Raw genomic sequence first — 15,907 nt, forward strand, 5'->3', positions numbered from 1 at the left:
AGTAATGTCTGACTGCAAATTGTTATTTGGGCCCAGAACTGGATTTACAAGGGTTCCTCAGGGTTGTGGTCTGGTTGCCTGTCCTTCCTTTCCCTTCAGCACTGCTCAACGTAGCAGGCAGTCCCAGGCACACAGGGGGGACTGAACATGCAGCTGTGCAGCCCCTCGCTGCTACCCATGTCATAGCTGCACTCAGCCCTGTTTGGAACTACAGCTCAGCAAATAATTTATTTTTCTGTTTTCTGTCTGAGCTGAAAGTGATAGAAATGAATATATAAATAAGACCCATATATTCATTATTTTTATAGCTTAATACAAATATGACATGTTTCTTATCCCTCCCAAAAGAAGTGCAGCTGGAACCCAAAGTAAAGGGTTTATTTTCCTTTTAAAAAATAACAGTTAGGACAATTGAAAACATTGCAAAATTAAAACAAAAAATACAAACACTTTCCAGAATTTTAAGGCCAAAACTATGAATTTAACACAAATTTGTTAATAATTTTGACCATGTCCAAAATCTGAGGTTGTGGTAGATACAATACTCAACCACTTACTCACTTGAAGCACATCTAGAGTTTGTCTGAGAGCTCTGACAATGCCATTTCTGGTTGGGATTTTTTTCACTTCTGAAAGTTTTCACTAGCTTTTGTAAACAAGATGGTTCTGAAGCTGACAATAAATAACAAGCTACTGAGAACTGGCAGTAATTTTCTGAAATTCTAGGAATGCTGCGAGGGGAGTTATGGTTTATCTTAAATGCCAAGTGTCTTCTCATGGTTCCCATGAATCACACAGTATTACCCACACCGTAACTTTTCAGGATCCTGCAAAGATTTGCTCTTGCAGCACTTTCTCAGGGGAAGTTCTCATTGGTGTAAGTAGCAATTTTTCCTGAGAGAAAACTGCAGAATCTCTAGCTTTAAGTGGTAGGGAAATTGTAGTTTCTAAGACCAGTCTCTGGGATCTCAGCATTTAACACATCTTAAAACTGAGCAGCTGAGTTAATCATTAGAATAAATCCAGTGATTGAAATACCAAAAAATTACAGTTTATACTATGGATTTCACTTAGTGATAAAAACTGGGTCAAGCAACAGCATGTTATCATCAAAATAGGTCACATTTGTGTCCAGAAGTATTTGTGCTACATATATATGTTGTCTATAGTCAAAATTGTGATGTACTGTGGGGTGCACTTGAAACATATGTATTAGTTTGTACTATTGATTGAGGAACCAATCTGAATCCAAGCCTGTAGTGTGAGGCAGAATAGAAGCTGACCCTAACCTAACTACTGTTATCTTCTTTTTTTACCATAATTGTCCATTTTCTGTTTTCAGCCTCCTGGAAAACCAATGACTGCGGAGAATAGAATACTTCATCATCAACTTCTTCAGGTTTTCTGGGTAAACAATGTAAAAAAGTCCAGTTGGAAGCAGCAGATTTTGCAGTCTGTAGATCAAAAAGCATATAAAAATAAAGGACATTAATAAAATCTTTAACTAGTAAAAAGGTTTACAAATTTTATATTAGCTACCACTCTTGTTACTTGGATGATGAACTCAGAATTCCACTGACTTCATCATCTGTGAATATGATGGGAATATTGCCATTTAAGTCAGTCAGAGTTCAATGCTGACTTCACATAAGTCAAATATTTACCCCTATTTCTCAGGCTTTAGTAGGGGAGTAAAATGCTCAGTGACCTAGTGGATCAATAAGGGGCAATCTTTATTTGAATGCCTTACAGTAATATAATACTATTGATAATTGCAACCAGAATATACCTAACCATGACTTAAAAGGCTGTAATTTTTTTCTTTTCTATGTTGTCACTCATAATATATTGATCTAATACCAATGAACAATGAATTAAAGCACTTTAGGCCATTTCAGAGGCACATCCATCAATAGTATTATGTGAACTTATGTTAAAATACAGTCAATTAAACTAATAATTCTATCAGCAACGAAAATGTCCTTATTATCTTGGACAATTGATGGCTTATGTTTTCTCTAACTGATTTTGCGCTGATAAGCATCTCAATTAGATTACTTCAAAGACATGTATTTAATGCTTTGTTCATTGACAGATATACACAAAATTGCCCCAAATGCTGCCCAGGCATTTAAGAGTTAATCTGCAAGTTGCTCATTCTAAATAAAATATAAGGGATCATTTCTGGCAGCAAAGAGGAAATGCAAAGTTAGAAATAGATTTTAGGTCATAAAGAAGTAAAGGGTTAGCTCTCCTGCGCATGTTCTGGAGATGGAGCTCATTAGGAAGCTCTGAGAGAGGCCAAGGCTTGTGAAGTGTATAAGATAACTCAAACTTTCTTATCTTTGTGAGTTTTTCAAGCTGGGGGAAGATTTGCATGTTGTTTTTCCATGGCCTCACTCAAAAAAATACCAAACCCATGCTTTGCTGATGTTGATTCTTATAAATGCAAACTGTAAAAGCATCAACAAAACCCTAAATCTCAATTTTTACCTGCATTGTAATCTGATAACCTTGAAATGCCTTTAGTCTTTCTTTCTTTTCCTCTTCTTGCCCCATACTTATCCAAGTGTCTGTAATTAAGACATTGGCGCCGTCTGCAGCTTCCAAAGGATCTGTTGTGAGAAGTAACTTGGTACCATGCTGATGTGAATAAAATAGGGAAGATCAGGAAGACAAGGAACTTCAACTTAATTTATAATGAAAATTATAAATCAAGCACTCTATTTAAACTACTCTACTAGGCTGTTTCTTAGGTTCCTACCTCTTTGGAGTACTGTTCAGTTATTTTAGTTATTCTGAGGTCTGGTTCAAAGCCCTGTGAAAAGAGGTGATAAGAGATGATGGTAATGTATCATGGAACATGTATAATATCTTCACTCATTATTAACACTGCTTAGAAAAATACTGATTGAACCATTTACCATGGGAAGAAGAACGTCTTTCAGAAACATAAAATTTAGACAAATCATGTTGATTTTGTTGAAATTTTATTTTGACATAAGCTGCTGGAAAGTGTTCTGATAAAGTAAGAAAAATATATTTCAACAGTTACAGAATGAAATGCCTATACATCATTTATTTTTTTGTTCTAAACAGATTACTTGTTTTATATTTTATATTGTTTTACAATGCAGCATTCTAAGAAAGCTGTATCACCAGTCTGAACCAACTAAGATGCAACATTTTCACCAATCTGAAACAACTTTCAAATTTTTTTTGTGGGGGAGAGGGCATTAGGTGACTTAATAACACTTTCCCAAACGGAATTATTGTCCTCCATGACTTATACTGCAGTCATGAACTCCCCTCAGCCCTTCTGAAGTTGGACTCAGTAGAATAACTCTTGCTTTGCTTCAAAATAACTGAATCAGGATTCTGAACCTTGGTTCTGAAAGCTGGCACTCAAGATACATGGAAGCACCACTAGCTGAGGCCCTTGGAAGTATATATATGCAAGTGGCTGAGACAAGAGTGGGTGAAGTTTGCATTCCTTATTCCTTGCCCATGGCTTTCTTACCTTGGGAGTTGCAATACGCAGGTGCATTCCCAGCTTTGCAGCACTTATCATGATGGAGTGGAGGACGTTGTTTCCATCCCCAATCCAGGTGATAGTGAGCCCCTTCAGCCCACCATAGTGCTCCTGCCAAATGAATCAGACAGCCCTGGGGTTATGTTTCAAGCGAACTGAGCAAGCTGATGCTGTAGGTAGGAGGGATTGATCAAATGGGTCTAGAGCAAAGAAGGCTGGTGACTCTCAAATGCTAGCTCTGCAGAACCATACCTTTAATTAACTCACTGCAACTATAGGATGGTCAGGGAAGGAAAGTCCTCCATGTCTTACATGAAGGCCAAAGTGCTGCGGCTTTCTCCAGTGAAGGGCAAATTGACACATATGCCATATGGTAAGGCCCAGGCTGAGAGACTTAGCACCAGACACACAGTAACTTTAGCACCAAAGACATGCAGTCATGGTTTGGTGCTTGTAATTATGAGTGAATAGTAGAAATTCTTAATTTAGAGGCAGCCCTAATGCCTAAGATGCACTCCTTCCAGCTTTCTCCCAAATTGTGAAAATATCCCTGTTCAGGTTTCCTCTGGCCTGGTTGTCTCTACATGATGTTCCCTGTGGCCACGGCAGCGGCCATGCCCTTGGAGTGCATTTTAACCATCACAGCTGTACAGAACAGCAAAGAGCAATACTTTGAAAGCAGCTGTGCCACTCATGGCTTGCAGGGTTTGCGCTCTGTTGTACAGCCAGAGTGCAGTGATTTTTTTAAAATGTGGATTACCCATACTTGAAACAGCATTACAGTGTTAACTGTAGCTTTGCTTGATGGCAGTTACAGATTGTATATATGCAGCTGCTTTGGCCCTCAGCCACCCAACAGATAAGGCCTAAGGAGGAACAAGAGTAACAGGAATTTCATATTTCCAGAGCAGGACAACTTGAGGCCCTTTAGCAAGCCTTATTTGAAATATGCATATTTATATACTCAAGTTGATACCAGGAAGTTTGTAAAGACATAACCGAACACTTGTATGTGCCAGCTCTGTACAGCTCCACCTCAAGTCTAAAGACACAATGGAGAGCCTTTTATTCTTCGTTCAAAACTGGGCCATGCTACAATTGCATCGTATTAGCTGGAAGCCAGACAGTGTCTCAACACTTTGTGTAACATGATTCAATGCTTGTCAGAGAGGATAAGCATCCATACTGTAGCTGTACTAACTGGCAACCTTGCAGACAGTCACAGCAAAGATGCCAAAAGACTGAACAGGAAAAGGGCTGGGACTACCCCCTCCTCTCCTGTCAGCAGCTTCTCCTAAACAAATAGCTGTGAAGTTGTTCCACACCAAAGTTATTGGCATTTCTGCCAGTGACCACAATTTTGAGTCAAAAATAAGTCAAAAATAGTAGCACTTGAAATATTGAATAATATTAAAAAGCCATTGAAATCTAAACCTGATAGAGTCCTAGGCTGCCTACAGTTTAAAGGCTAAAACTACAGTATTGTTAAACTATTGTTTTTTCAGTTGAAGTTTGTTAGCAGCAGGCTCATTGGAAGAGGTTTGATGCAAGGAGAGCAAATGAGGACTTTGTGGTGTGGAAGTTATTTCAGTATAACAGCTCTTCAGGTCTCTAAGGGTCTTTCAAAATCCTTCCACATCTCCTAGCAATGGTGCTCCTAGGATAAGGCCAAACTAAAGCATTTATTTAAGGTGGTGTTTCCACCTAGGACTTAGTGATAGCTGAGACATGAACCCACAGTCAGAAGCAAATGAGACTGCCCTGCATTCTTTTGATCTTACTGTTTAAAAATAGACATCTCAGCCTGTAATGCTCAAAGCACTAACTAGTGAGTCACAAATATACTGCTGTGTTAAATAACTTCCACCTTATTACCAGCTGCTACTCTGCATTAAAAGCAGCACAGTGCATACTAAATACTTTTCTGTTTTCCCAAGCTACTAGCTGTTACAGATAAAATACAAAGTGCTGGAGATATCTGTATAATGACTGTCAATATGCACTGCAAATTGCAAAGCCACATCTGCAGTGACTACTGTACAGAGTGGACATAGCTGAGCTAATCTTAATGAAGACATTTAGCTAATGGAAGAAGGCATAGTCAAGGTAGAATCAAGCTGTGTGTGTGCTACTGGAGCCTGTTTTATATCCTGTGCTAAGCTTTATGCTGCCACTGGTACACTGCTGTTCTAACTCAAACCTCTTCATCTAAAGCCAGCTCACTATGACTGTGACTGTACTGCTTATATGCATACATCCTGAGCTTCCAAGAAAGACGAGATGATTGTGTTGTGAGGAAATACAAAAGTTACTATTTATGAGATATACAGTTTTTTCCCCTGTTTTATAGTATATGCTTATACAACTGCAGAGAGAAAATCTTGCTAGAAGTGTTTAGCCACAATGGTAACAATATAGGTTAAACCAGGACCTTTACAATACATGATGATCACCTGAGCCTCTGAAGATATTTTTCCCCTCACATGCCTCCCCAGTTTTTCCAAACTCTGTTATATTGATATAGGCTTTTTACCTGCTTTACCTCTTTGGCTTGGGAACCTGACTTCAAAATACTTGTACTCCCAGTAAAGCCATTAAAAAATTAACATATTCAGAAAGTCTAGAGCCTTTCTCCCTTATGAATGCCTCAACAAACAGTGATTGCTGCTTCAGTGCCACAAAACTTGTCTTTGCTATTCTCATGAAAAGTCCCTGCTAAATAGTCAATTTGACAGTCACCTTTCTCATCCTCATGCTGCTTTTACAATGTGTCATTCTGTTCTTATTCATGATTGCAGTATATCAGTGTATCAATTGCTGGGAAAAAATACGCAGGCTCAGTGATTTAGCACTGTTGTATGTTTACAGAAGACTGCTTTAACTAACTAGGGACCTTCGTGTCTGCCTCTGCCTGGACTTGTTTCCAACTAGGCTGAGATTCTGACACCATTATAGATTACTTCTGAAAGGTTTGACCACAACAGTCATAACAGCCCTCAATTAAAAAAAGCTTTGGAATAATGAATTGATAATCTGTCAAAATTTAAAACTGAAAGCAAGGGATCAGTCAAAGCATTAGCCCTTTTGGAGACAGTGCAATCCAGTAAATGAGAAACTGGGCAAACTTGGATGTACTAGCTTGCAAACTGATCTGAACACAGATGCTGGGCCAGTTATCCTTCTTACTTTCACACTGGGTTTTGTCGTGGTTATCAAACCAGCATATTCTCGAGGACCAGTCTGGATCTTAGCTGGGATTTCTAATTCTTAGAATAACAATGATGATGATGATGAATTTGAAGACTAATAATTTAAGCTCTTTGGGTCACATATTGAGGAAAAGTTGAGAATATACAGCAGCCCTCTTCAAGCTGAGCAATGCAATTTTTGGCACAATTTAAAAAGGAATCACTGATGTATTTCTTATGTCAACCATTTCTTTCTGAAAAAGAAATTTCCCTTCAAGCCAGTGACATAAAAAGCTAGTGGCATATGGATCCACTCTAATTACCAGTCTGGCCATCCTGCAGTCAGCTACAAGTTAGCTGATTTGGCTGGTGACATTAATATCAATTGAATCAATGTCAATACACAGTTTGTCCCTGGAATACAGATTGTATGATGTGCTGCCCTCCAGCCAAGCTTCACAGAGCAGAAGTTGTGAGGCACAGCTTCTGCCCAGGAGACAGAGAGGCACTGGGTGGACTCAGCAAGTGGCTGTAACATCCCTTCAGCATAGACAGAGAAGTAAAGTGGCTCTGTGCATGCACAGTACCAGCATGCAAACTCATAGTCTTTAAAGGCCAAACCCCAAACCCTCAAAATCAGGTTGCATAATGTTTACAACTATTTCTAGGGGGTTATTACTCTAGAGCAAACTCAGTTTAACCCAACTTTCAAGGGAGAGGGAAGCATGTAAGGAAGCTAAGGAAAATATCCCTCTTGGCATAATAGGGGGCATTAATGCTGACCACAGTATTAAAGGACAGAGCCAGCTTAGATATCAAATGTGAGGGGATCCAGGTTGCTCAGGAAGAAGGCACTGGGCAACAGGATGTTAAATCTGAAGACTATATCCATGACAGGAGCACACTTCGTGATCTGACAAGAACACCTTGAATACAGAATGAGAACTGACAGTCCTCAAAATAAACCATCTGCACTGTTTGGGGAATGCAACAGACTATACTAAAATAACCACACTAAAATGCACCTGTGAAAAGCGAATAAGAAGCCATAAGCAAGAAGACACTCTGATAAAACAAACCAGGAAATGAGGCAGCTTCAGACCAAAGAAGAAGTGCTCAAAGAGGATTCAAGGCAGCACGTGACAAAATTCATAGGATTTAGAAAATGGAAGAATAAAAATGTGCTAAGCATGAAGAGGCCCAGAGTGCATGTAGTGTTCCACTGGCAAATGCAGAAGGAGAAAAAAGAAGAGAGAAAAAAAAAAGTACATTTTGGGTATGTACTGACAGCAGGGAGGAGCAGATCCAGGGAAGAAAATCATCAGAGAGATAAGAAAGAGTAATTTTTCAAGAGAAATAGGCTGCACAAAATCTGTTTTTACATTTAAATATAAGGCTAGCAGTCTGTGCCTCTATTGTAGTTTGTATGTATGTATAAAATAAATTGCCCTTGCATTGCAGGAAGCCAGTCCAAATGTTATATGTGACCTTTTAACTCATCTAAAGAATCGGTGGTATTATTCAACATCCCTATATTAATCTTCTTGCAGGCAGTACTTGGATAACTTCTTTTTACACTGCCAAAAATCCCGCAAGAAGTTTGATTGCGGTAAGTAACAATAGACCCTGTGGCTCACACTTCTTCAAGTGTTAATCCTACTCCTGTGACATGGTAAAGTTCATTATGTGCTTAAAATGCCATTTTATTACATGCTACTGGCTGTAAGACTAGTCTTCTCCACCTCAGTGCACAGTGCAGAGCAGAAAAAAGGCAGCAGACGGGCAGGTCAGAAAGGGAAAGAGCAGGTAGTGCCAACACCCACAGTGTGCTGCTGAGAGCTCCCCCCTGCCTGCCCCTTTCTCCTGGGTAAGAAAGCAAGAATGGAAAGTGGGTCAGAAACCAGTGGCGTAGCATGTCCTTGGCAAGGTGGGACAGCCACCCAGCTGCCCTCTGAAAACCTTCTGACAAACTCTGGGCTAAGGAACATGCTAGAAAGACGGGGGAGGGATGAACACAATTGGAGGAAACAGTGCACTGCTTATCAGGCTGACTGGGTGCTGCAAATTTTAAAAAGGTTCCATGGCTGTTCAAAAGCTGAGCCATTCTTTGAGACCTCTGTAAGTGCTTGCTTTGTCATGATACCTCTCCATGCCAAATGTTTCTTTTGTTTGAGCACCAACTGTTATGGTCCTGTTTCCTCATCATGTAACATGGGCAGAGACAGCTCCTTCCAAACACATCGTCCCCAATGCTTGATGCAACAAGGACACACGCCTGCCCTTGCTGCTGCCCTAGGTATTCAAACCAAGGAAAAGTCCAGCCTGTGGGCTCATGTTCACCTGGAGCTTCTACCATGGTTGCCCTATACAAGGACACAATGGAGGAAGAGCAGAGGATGATCAACAGGGCATGCACTCATTCTGCTGATCTCCATAGGTTTCCTCCCAAGATCAGTGGAGAAAGAGATGCATCTCTAGAAGGTGACTGAGAAGCTCAGCAGTCTCTCTTCATTGACTGGAGATGGAGTACAGGGCAATATCACTCTGAACTCTGGTGCTGTAGTCAGTGGCCTGGATAAAACCAGGTTTAGGGGCAGAGATATCAATAAATGTGTAGACTATGAGTCACAGATTATTCCTGAAGCCTGTTATTCACAAGTGATAAAATGCTAATAATTAAGGTGTTTGCAAGACAGAACTGCCTGCAAAACACAACCATAAGATTCACCTGTTTTACAGTTGCACACAGTGTTAAAATGAAATTATGACATTTAATGATTGGTGATGTTCTCATTATAGCTTTCTGACTGACGTAATTTGAACAGTTCATTGAGGCTGGCTCAATGTCATCTTGCAAATGTACTTTATCCTGAGGTATGTGAAGCATTAAAGTTTGCCAATTTTTGCTGGTCTTTTCACTCTAAGTAAAGAAAATTCTATGAAAAATACTAATCAAAGTAAGGAAAAAGTAATTTTCACTATATGAGTCTTTCGGTATTTCAAGTTTAAGGAATGAATAATTTAGTATTACTCTCACTAGCTCTTTTCCACATACTGAATGTCCCATAGCAAAGCCTCTGACAGCTGAGAAACGCAGCTGAATGAATCAGGAAATTATTCTGTCCTCCCTTTTCAAGCAGTGCAATTTTTATTTATTCAGAAAGTAAACAAGGTCAGAAGAGTTCATCATAGTTGTCAACCAGCCCTGCAGTGTAATATTCTTTTTTATAAGCCAGTTCCTCAATTGATTGTAAAAGAGCATAGTCCTTCTGTTCACAGATAAACATCTGGAATTCTGTGTAAAACATTATCCTGCTGTCAAATCAACTATTCCATTAGATTAAACTTCTAAATATGAACTTTTCTAACTATCCTTTGATGTGAGCAAAGTTTAAATAGGTTTAAATGCCAGAACACTAGGCGTTTGCACAGGTAGCATTAACTGGCTTTTTAAAACAAATTTCTTCAACCAATTTCCTAATATATGGACAATGATTCCTTTTAAACGGTTCATAGATTAGGAAGGAATCAAGAGTGAACTACTAAATTTTCTTAAGTCAGTGGGAAAACTTTCACTGGCTTTGGTTGAGCCAACATCTCACCTTTATCTTAATATGTAAAACGCCCAGCACATTTTTTGAATTGCAGCCCAATTCCAATGAAGTACTTAATTTTATGTTTAACTTCAGTCCCACTACAGCTGATAGGACTAGGTAATTGTTTAAATTAAACTGGTCCTTAATTATATTACTGGATGAAGATCTCTTTAAATAACAAGTGCCATGTAATTACTTCCCAAGGCCAAGACTCAGCAAAAAAAATTTCAGGGATTATGTTGTTACCTGAAGAGTTAGGTAATCAGCTAAAATCTGGAGAGGATGGTATAAGTCAGACAATCCATTGATTATTGGGATCGTGGCTTCTTTGGTCATTAGTTCCAAATCGTTATGCTTATAAACTCGAGCCAAGATTGCATTTGTCATGCTGGACAGCACCCTAGAGGATGGCAGAAAATACCCAAGTCAAACATAATAAATATATCCCTGTTCCACTTTTCAATATGCAATGCATAAATATTAATGAGAAGTAGTAATGAATCAATTTTTTTCAACTATCTGAATAATTTATCAAGCCTGCATAACACACTTAAATGCAGACATTTAACAAGCTGCTAAAAAGCAGTTTTACTTATTAACAAGCTATAGTAAGTAAATTAAAACGGCTGCTATATTTTATGGCTTTTTCTCTTTAGCATTTGAATGTAGCTACAGATGTAATATCAATAAATGTTAAATTATCTGAACAGGATAAGAGATTGCATGACACCATAACATTTGAAGAATTTGGTGACTTCCAAAGAGGTAAGGTAAGGTATAGGGTTTCTTCAGTCTTTTAGCAAAGAACTAATGTAGCATTGACTGAATATTACAGTGTCTCTGTATGGTAGCCTGACCTTTGTGAGGATTAGGAATACAGATCTGTCTTAGATTACCACAATTATTTACTGATCTCAATGAAAACATAAACAGCAAGCCAACAAGCCAGTTCTCTCTCCTGCCTACACACCTGTCTATTGTCACACATGGTATCAGCATTGAAGTGATGCCCAAATTTGAAACATGGTATATGGATAGGAGCATGCAGGAGTCACTACCACTCTGGCCTTAATCTCATTTGCCAAAGTGTGAAAGACTCAGAGATTAGCAGAGTGGATTAGCATAGTATATTCAATATGCTCTGAATTCTTCAGATAAATTAAATATGGATTGGATCTCTGTACTTCTGTGTTTTAATCAGGCCCTGAAGCCTGACTTTGAAGTACCATTTTGTGTGTTTTCTTGTTATCTCTAATAGGACCTTGAAACAAAACAAGGAAGAGTCTGAATAGAAGAGTATGAAATATCCTTAAAGTATCTATCTTCCTGATTAGCCATGAAGAATTCCAATATCTCCTTTTGTGGAAATATGGCTGTCAATGCCATGGCCTTTACACAGACAAATCTCCTGATGAAGTCAGTAACAAGTATTTTGTACTGACACCAGACATTCCTCATACAAGCAAAACTCTTAGAAAAATGTTACAAGATTCCTTGTAGAGCGCTTTCTGAAGAAAAGACTGCCAGTAGCAGATACAGGTGAAAAGGAGGAACTTAACAAAGTATTTACTGATTGCAAGGTATTGGAACAGTTCTGATTGTTTATTTCTTCTTAGCCCATTTCTTTTTCTCTCTCTGTGTGTTTATTTTAGCTTGAAGCATGTGACTGTGGAAAACCTGTTCTGTTCTGAACTAGTCATCAGGGATGGGATGCATGGTTCCTTTTGTTAGCCATCGTCTGACAGGTGTTCACCCTAAACAAGACATAGCCAGTCCCACCAGTCAAGGAAAAAGAGGCAATCATGCTGGGAAACTGCCTAGTTTCCTTAGACTTCTTTCTCCCAGGATGTCAGGACAGTTGATTCCTACTCAACACAACTGATAAACAATTTAAAGAAGATGGTTCCTTTACAGGGTATGATGTTAAGAGGAAATTCAGTCATAATCAATTAGCAATTAGTGAAAACTGCTGGATTTTCTTCCTTAATCTGTTGAAAGTAGGTACTATACTTATTAGACACTTAACCAGTGAGACATCAGACAGTCCTTCTTCCAGCATCACTAGATGTCATATCTTATATCTTGTAATAGGAAACTCAGGTGGAAACTGGGTTTATTCTTTGTAAAATCAAAACCAAATTGAATTCAGCAAAAGAAAAAACCTGACCTCACCTGAGGAGATTAAATCTCCTGTAATCAGGCCAATTTAAAGGAAACGATGTAAGGCTGGGATTGCATAGGAAGAAAGACCTGGCTAGGTAAGAGTCTTGACTAAAGGTGAAGTTTGGGGAGGTGGGGGAGAGTAAGCACATGTTCATCAGGTGACTTTTCATTTAAGATTCCTATGTTATCATCAGCTACAATGTCTTCTGATCTTTTCATTTTTTGCAAGACTGTAAGCCTATAAACTTCAAAATCCCAGGGCCTGAAAATATATGAATATATTAGAATGCTGCATATCTCTCTCCTCAAAGTAACCTTTCTACAGAGAAAAGCTGGACATTTTTACTCTAGTGTATCCTCTGAGGAATCCAAAATTAAACACAAATAAAAGTATGCCTTTCCTTGTGTGGCTGATTTATGAATTTGAAAATGGGGTATTTGCATATATTTTGGGTAGAATATTGCTATCTAGGGTAGTTTTGGTTTTATTTTGAAAGTATGCATCCATTCAAAAGGTTTAAATTTCTGACAAGGATACTTCATTGTCATTCATAGTCTTACAGGGGCATATAGTGGATGTGTTCTTGGTAAGTGGTGAGAAGTAAATCCATTCCCCATAGATGCAAAAATTCATTCTTTAATAATGCCAGTGGACTGGTAAGATCATCCTGTAAGTTCTTCAGTGCTGTCACTGAACCTTATGGCTACTATAGAGGTGCACAATGGAACTGCTCTACAGTGGAAAATACAGATACAGTACTTACATTTCATTTAACGTAATATATCAAACATGCTAAACAGCACTGAAAGGCTTAGAGCTCCTTAATGGGTGGTAACTTTTTGCTACTGTGTCAGCGTAAATGTAAATGCCTTGTGAAGCATGGAAGAACTGTATCATGAGCAGGTAATAAGTCACTAAAACTATGTTCACAGCAGAAATGCTTTCAACCCTTACCTGCAGCAATTCTAATAAAAACCATGACTTTTATAGGTCTGTGCCCTTTTTTGCTTTAAGTCTCAATCTCAAGTACTTCTAAGGCCTTCAGAGCCCCAGACACATGGCTGTAAATATTTGAAATACCCTCTGGGTCTACTAAAGCATTCTTTTTTTTATTCTTACATTAACTGAATGAGGTTGGGATATTATCCTTCATTCACAAGAAATGCCAAGGAATTAACACTCCGGTTGTTCTTTTGGGTAAATTGCTCAGCCTTGATTATGCAAAGTCAATAATAATTCGGCTAATGAGAGAGCAGGAGGGAAGCAGAGCATGTGGGGCTCTGTAAAGACTTGGGAAGCCCTCACTCCACTGTAGAAGGTGAGTGCTGTGACTCAGCAGAGGAGCAAAACCCTCCTGTCAGGGACTTGACCTGTGAGAGCAAGCAGTGACAGAGAAAAGAGGGGCTGAAGGCTTGCATGGGAAGTGGGTATTGTGGGAGATTTGTCCATGGAATTGGAACTCCTCCAGAATGGCTGGAAGATTTGCTTGCTTCTACTGTTTTGCCTTATTCCTTGCAGTTTATTGTCTTTCTTTTTCCCTTTGCTTGTGTAAACAAAGGACATTCAAGAGACTGTGAACCGAAGATTTAATGGCCCTTTATTTATCCCACTTGGGAAGAAGAAGAAATGAAAACTGGCCTATACAAAGCATGTCTGTGTATCAGAACACACCTGGATTTGCTGCAGGGCTGGCATCTGAATGGTAGAAAGCCAGAGAGGATGACAGTCCTACACATCTGGTGCGATGGTGCTTGGAGAGCTTATTGCAGGGGAGCACTGCGTAACGGCCCTGACCACATCTTTCCCTTCCTGGAGGTTTGGCTTCTGGGGCTCGGAGCCACCTTTGCAATAACGCAGCTGAGGGCTATCCTTCATTGCTCTGATGTCGCGGGGGGAGGAGGCTCCTAGACAGCACTGTGAGGAGCCTCCACCAGGGTCAATCCCCTTCTCTTGGGAGTCACATCTCTTGCTACTTTGTAACAATGCCCATGCTGATCCTGACCTGGACCCCTACATGCAGGCTGATGTCCCAGCCTGGCCTTGGTCCACCCCCATATTCACAGAGGTGCCTGATGCTCTGGGCTGTGGCTGCTACTGGCTGCCTCCCGGCTGCCCTGCTCTCTGGCTGGAGGCATGGGGACCAGTGCTGGCTGACAAGACCCTGCCTTGCCTGGCCCAGGGGGAGCTCCTGGCACCCCAGCCTCCGTAGTGCCCAAGGAGCCGCTGGCCCACATGGCACCCTGACATACTGCTCTGAAGATTCTCACCACCCTTCCCTTCTCATTCACAAGTGCCACAGTCCAATTTCACATGGGCCCTGGTAAATCAATTCTTTCTTTGGCTTCACCTGACACCTTTGGTGGCACTGCAGTCCTTCCACATCATTGTCTTGGATCTGGGACATGACTTGGGATTTGAGCTCACTCTTTCCCAAATGTGACATCTCTGTACTTTTTTATTCGTTCTCCACTGCTCAGGTGTGTCACATCCCTTCAAAATTTCAGTTCCTTTAAGTTGATGTAAATAGCTGATCCTCATCTTTCCAGCCTGGCATGCCAGTATCCCTGTTCACCATGTCAGGTTCTGTCTCTTCAGCCCCAGCCTCTCTGCCTCTGTGCCTTCTGTCAGCATCCTCTCCTCCTCTCCCTTCTCAGGCAAGAGGCTCTCTGCTTACAATGGTCCAGTGAGAATGGAAGAAAAGGCAAGACACTTGGAGAATAATACTTATTTACATCAGTGTGGGGAATTTACCTTCGATATGTTTCCCTTTCATCTTTAACATGACATAGTAAGCTATGCATATTTGACTTGGAAAATCCTCCATCTCTCACACCAGTAGAGTTGTGGCAGGGATGCAAGTGCTCTGAAGCATTTAAATGGCACACTGTGACGAAGCTATAGCTGTCCTGCTTAATCTGGGGCTATGTCCCATGATGCATGAAGAATCTCTTTTGAGGGCATGTATTTGAATCCCACAGTAGTGTATGAGCTCTGCCGAACTGGATACAGTGGTCACTGGACACAGTGGCCTAATGTACCTCAGACTAGTCTCAGATTAATCTGCTCCCTTTGTAGGCCCACAGGTTTACAGGATGTTTGAGTCTTTTAAACTTGTAGTTACTAACGCAGTTTTGTTGAAACATCTGACCACTGTTGTTGCACCTTACTTTGATACTGGCAGAGTTATGTATCTAGCAGGGAGTGAGAGCTAAGTACTTTCAAGCCTCAAGAGACTGAAATCTTGACTTTCTACTATAAACACCCATATGTCTTCCACTTCAGTAGTTAAAAGCAAGAAAGGAAAATTTAAAATGTTCAAATATTTGGTCTTTTTCTTACATTTTCCTTGGATTTCATCACAGAGAGAACATTGACATAGTTCTCAAGCAGTCTCTCCCGCTGACTGTGAAAGCTGTAGTATACAGCA

The 15,907-nt window shown here is 40.0% G+C and overlaps 1 protein-coding gene across 1 annotated transcript in view; it reads right to left on the reverse strand.

Moving 5' to 3' along the window:
- Positions 1-15,907, reverse strand: part of OTC (ornithine transcarbamylase) — a 54,770-nt gene that overhangs the window by 22,541 nt on the left and 16,322 nt on the right. The window contains exons 5-9 of the mRNA XM_080374348.1: positions 10,563-10,716; positions 3,521-3,643; positions 2,765-2,818; positions 2,494-2,643; positions 1,317-1,454 (exon numbers count right to left, since the gene is read on the reverse strand). Of these exons, the coding sequence (XP_080230474.1) occupies positions 1,317-1,454; positions 2,494-2,643; positions 2,765-2,818; positions 3,521-3,643; positions 10,563-10,716 (619 nt within the window). The remainder of the gene's footprint in view (positions 1-1,316; positions 1,455-2,493; positions 2,644-2,764; positions 2,819-3,520; positions 3,644-10,562; positions 10,717-15,907) is intronic.

Source organism: Falco punctatus (genome assembly GCF_963210335.1).
Source record: "Falco punctatus genome assembly, chromosome: 2".
Taxonomy (NCBI): Eukaryota; Metazoa; Chordata; class Aves; order Falconiformes; family Falconidae; genus Falco; species Falco punctatus.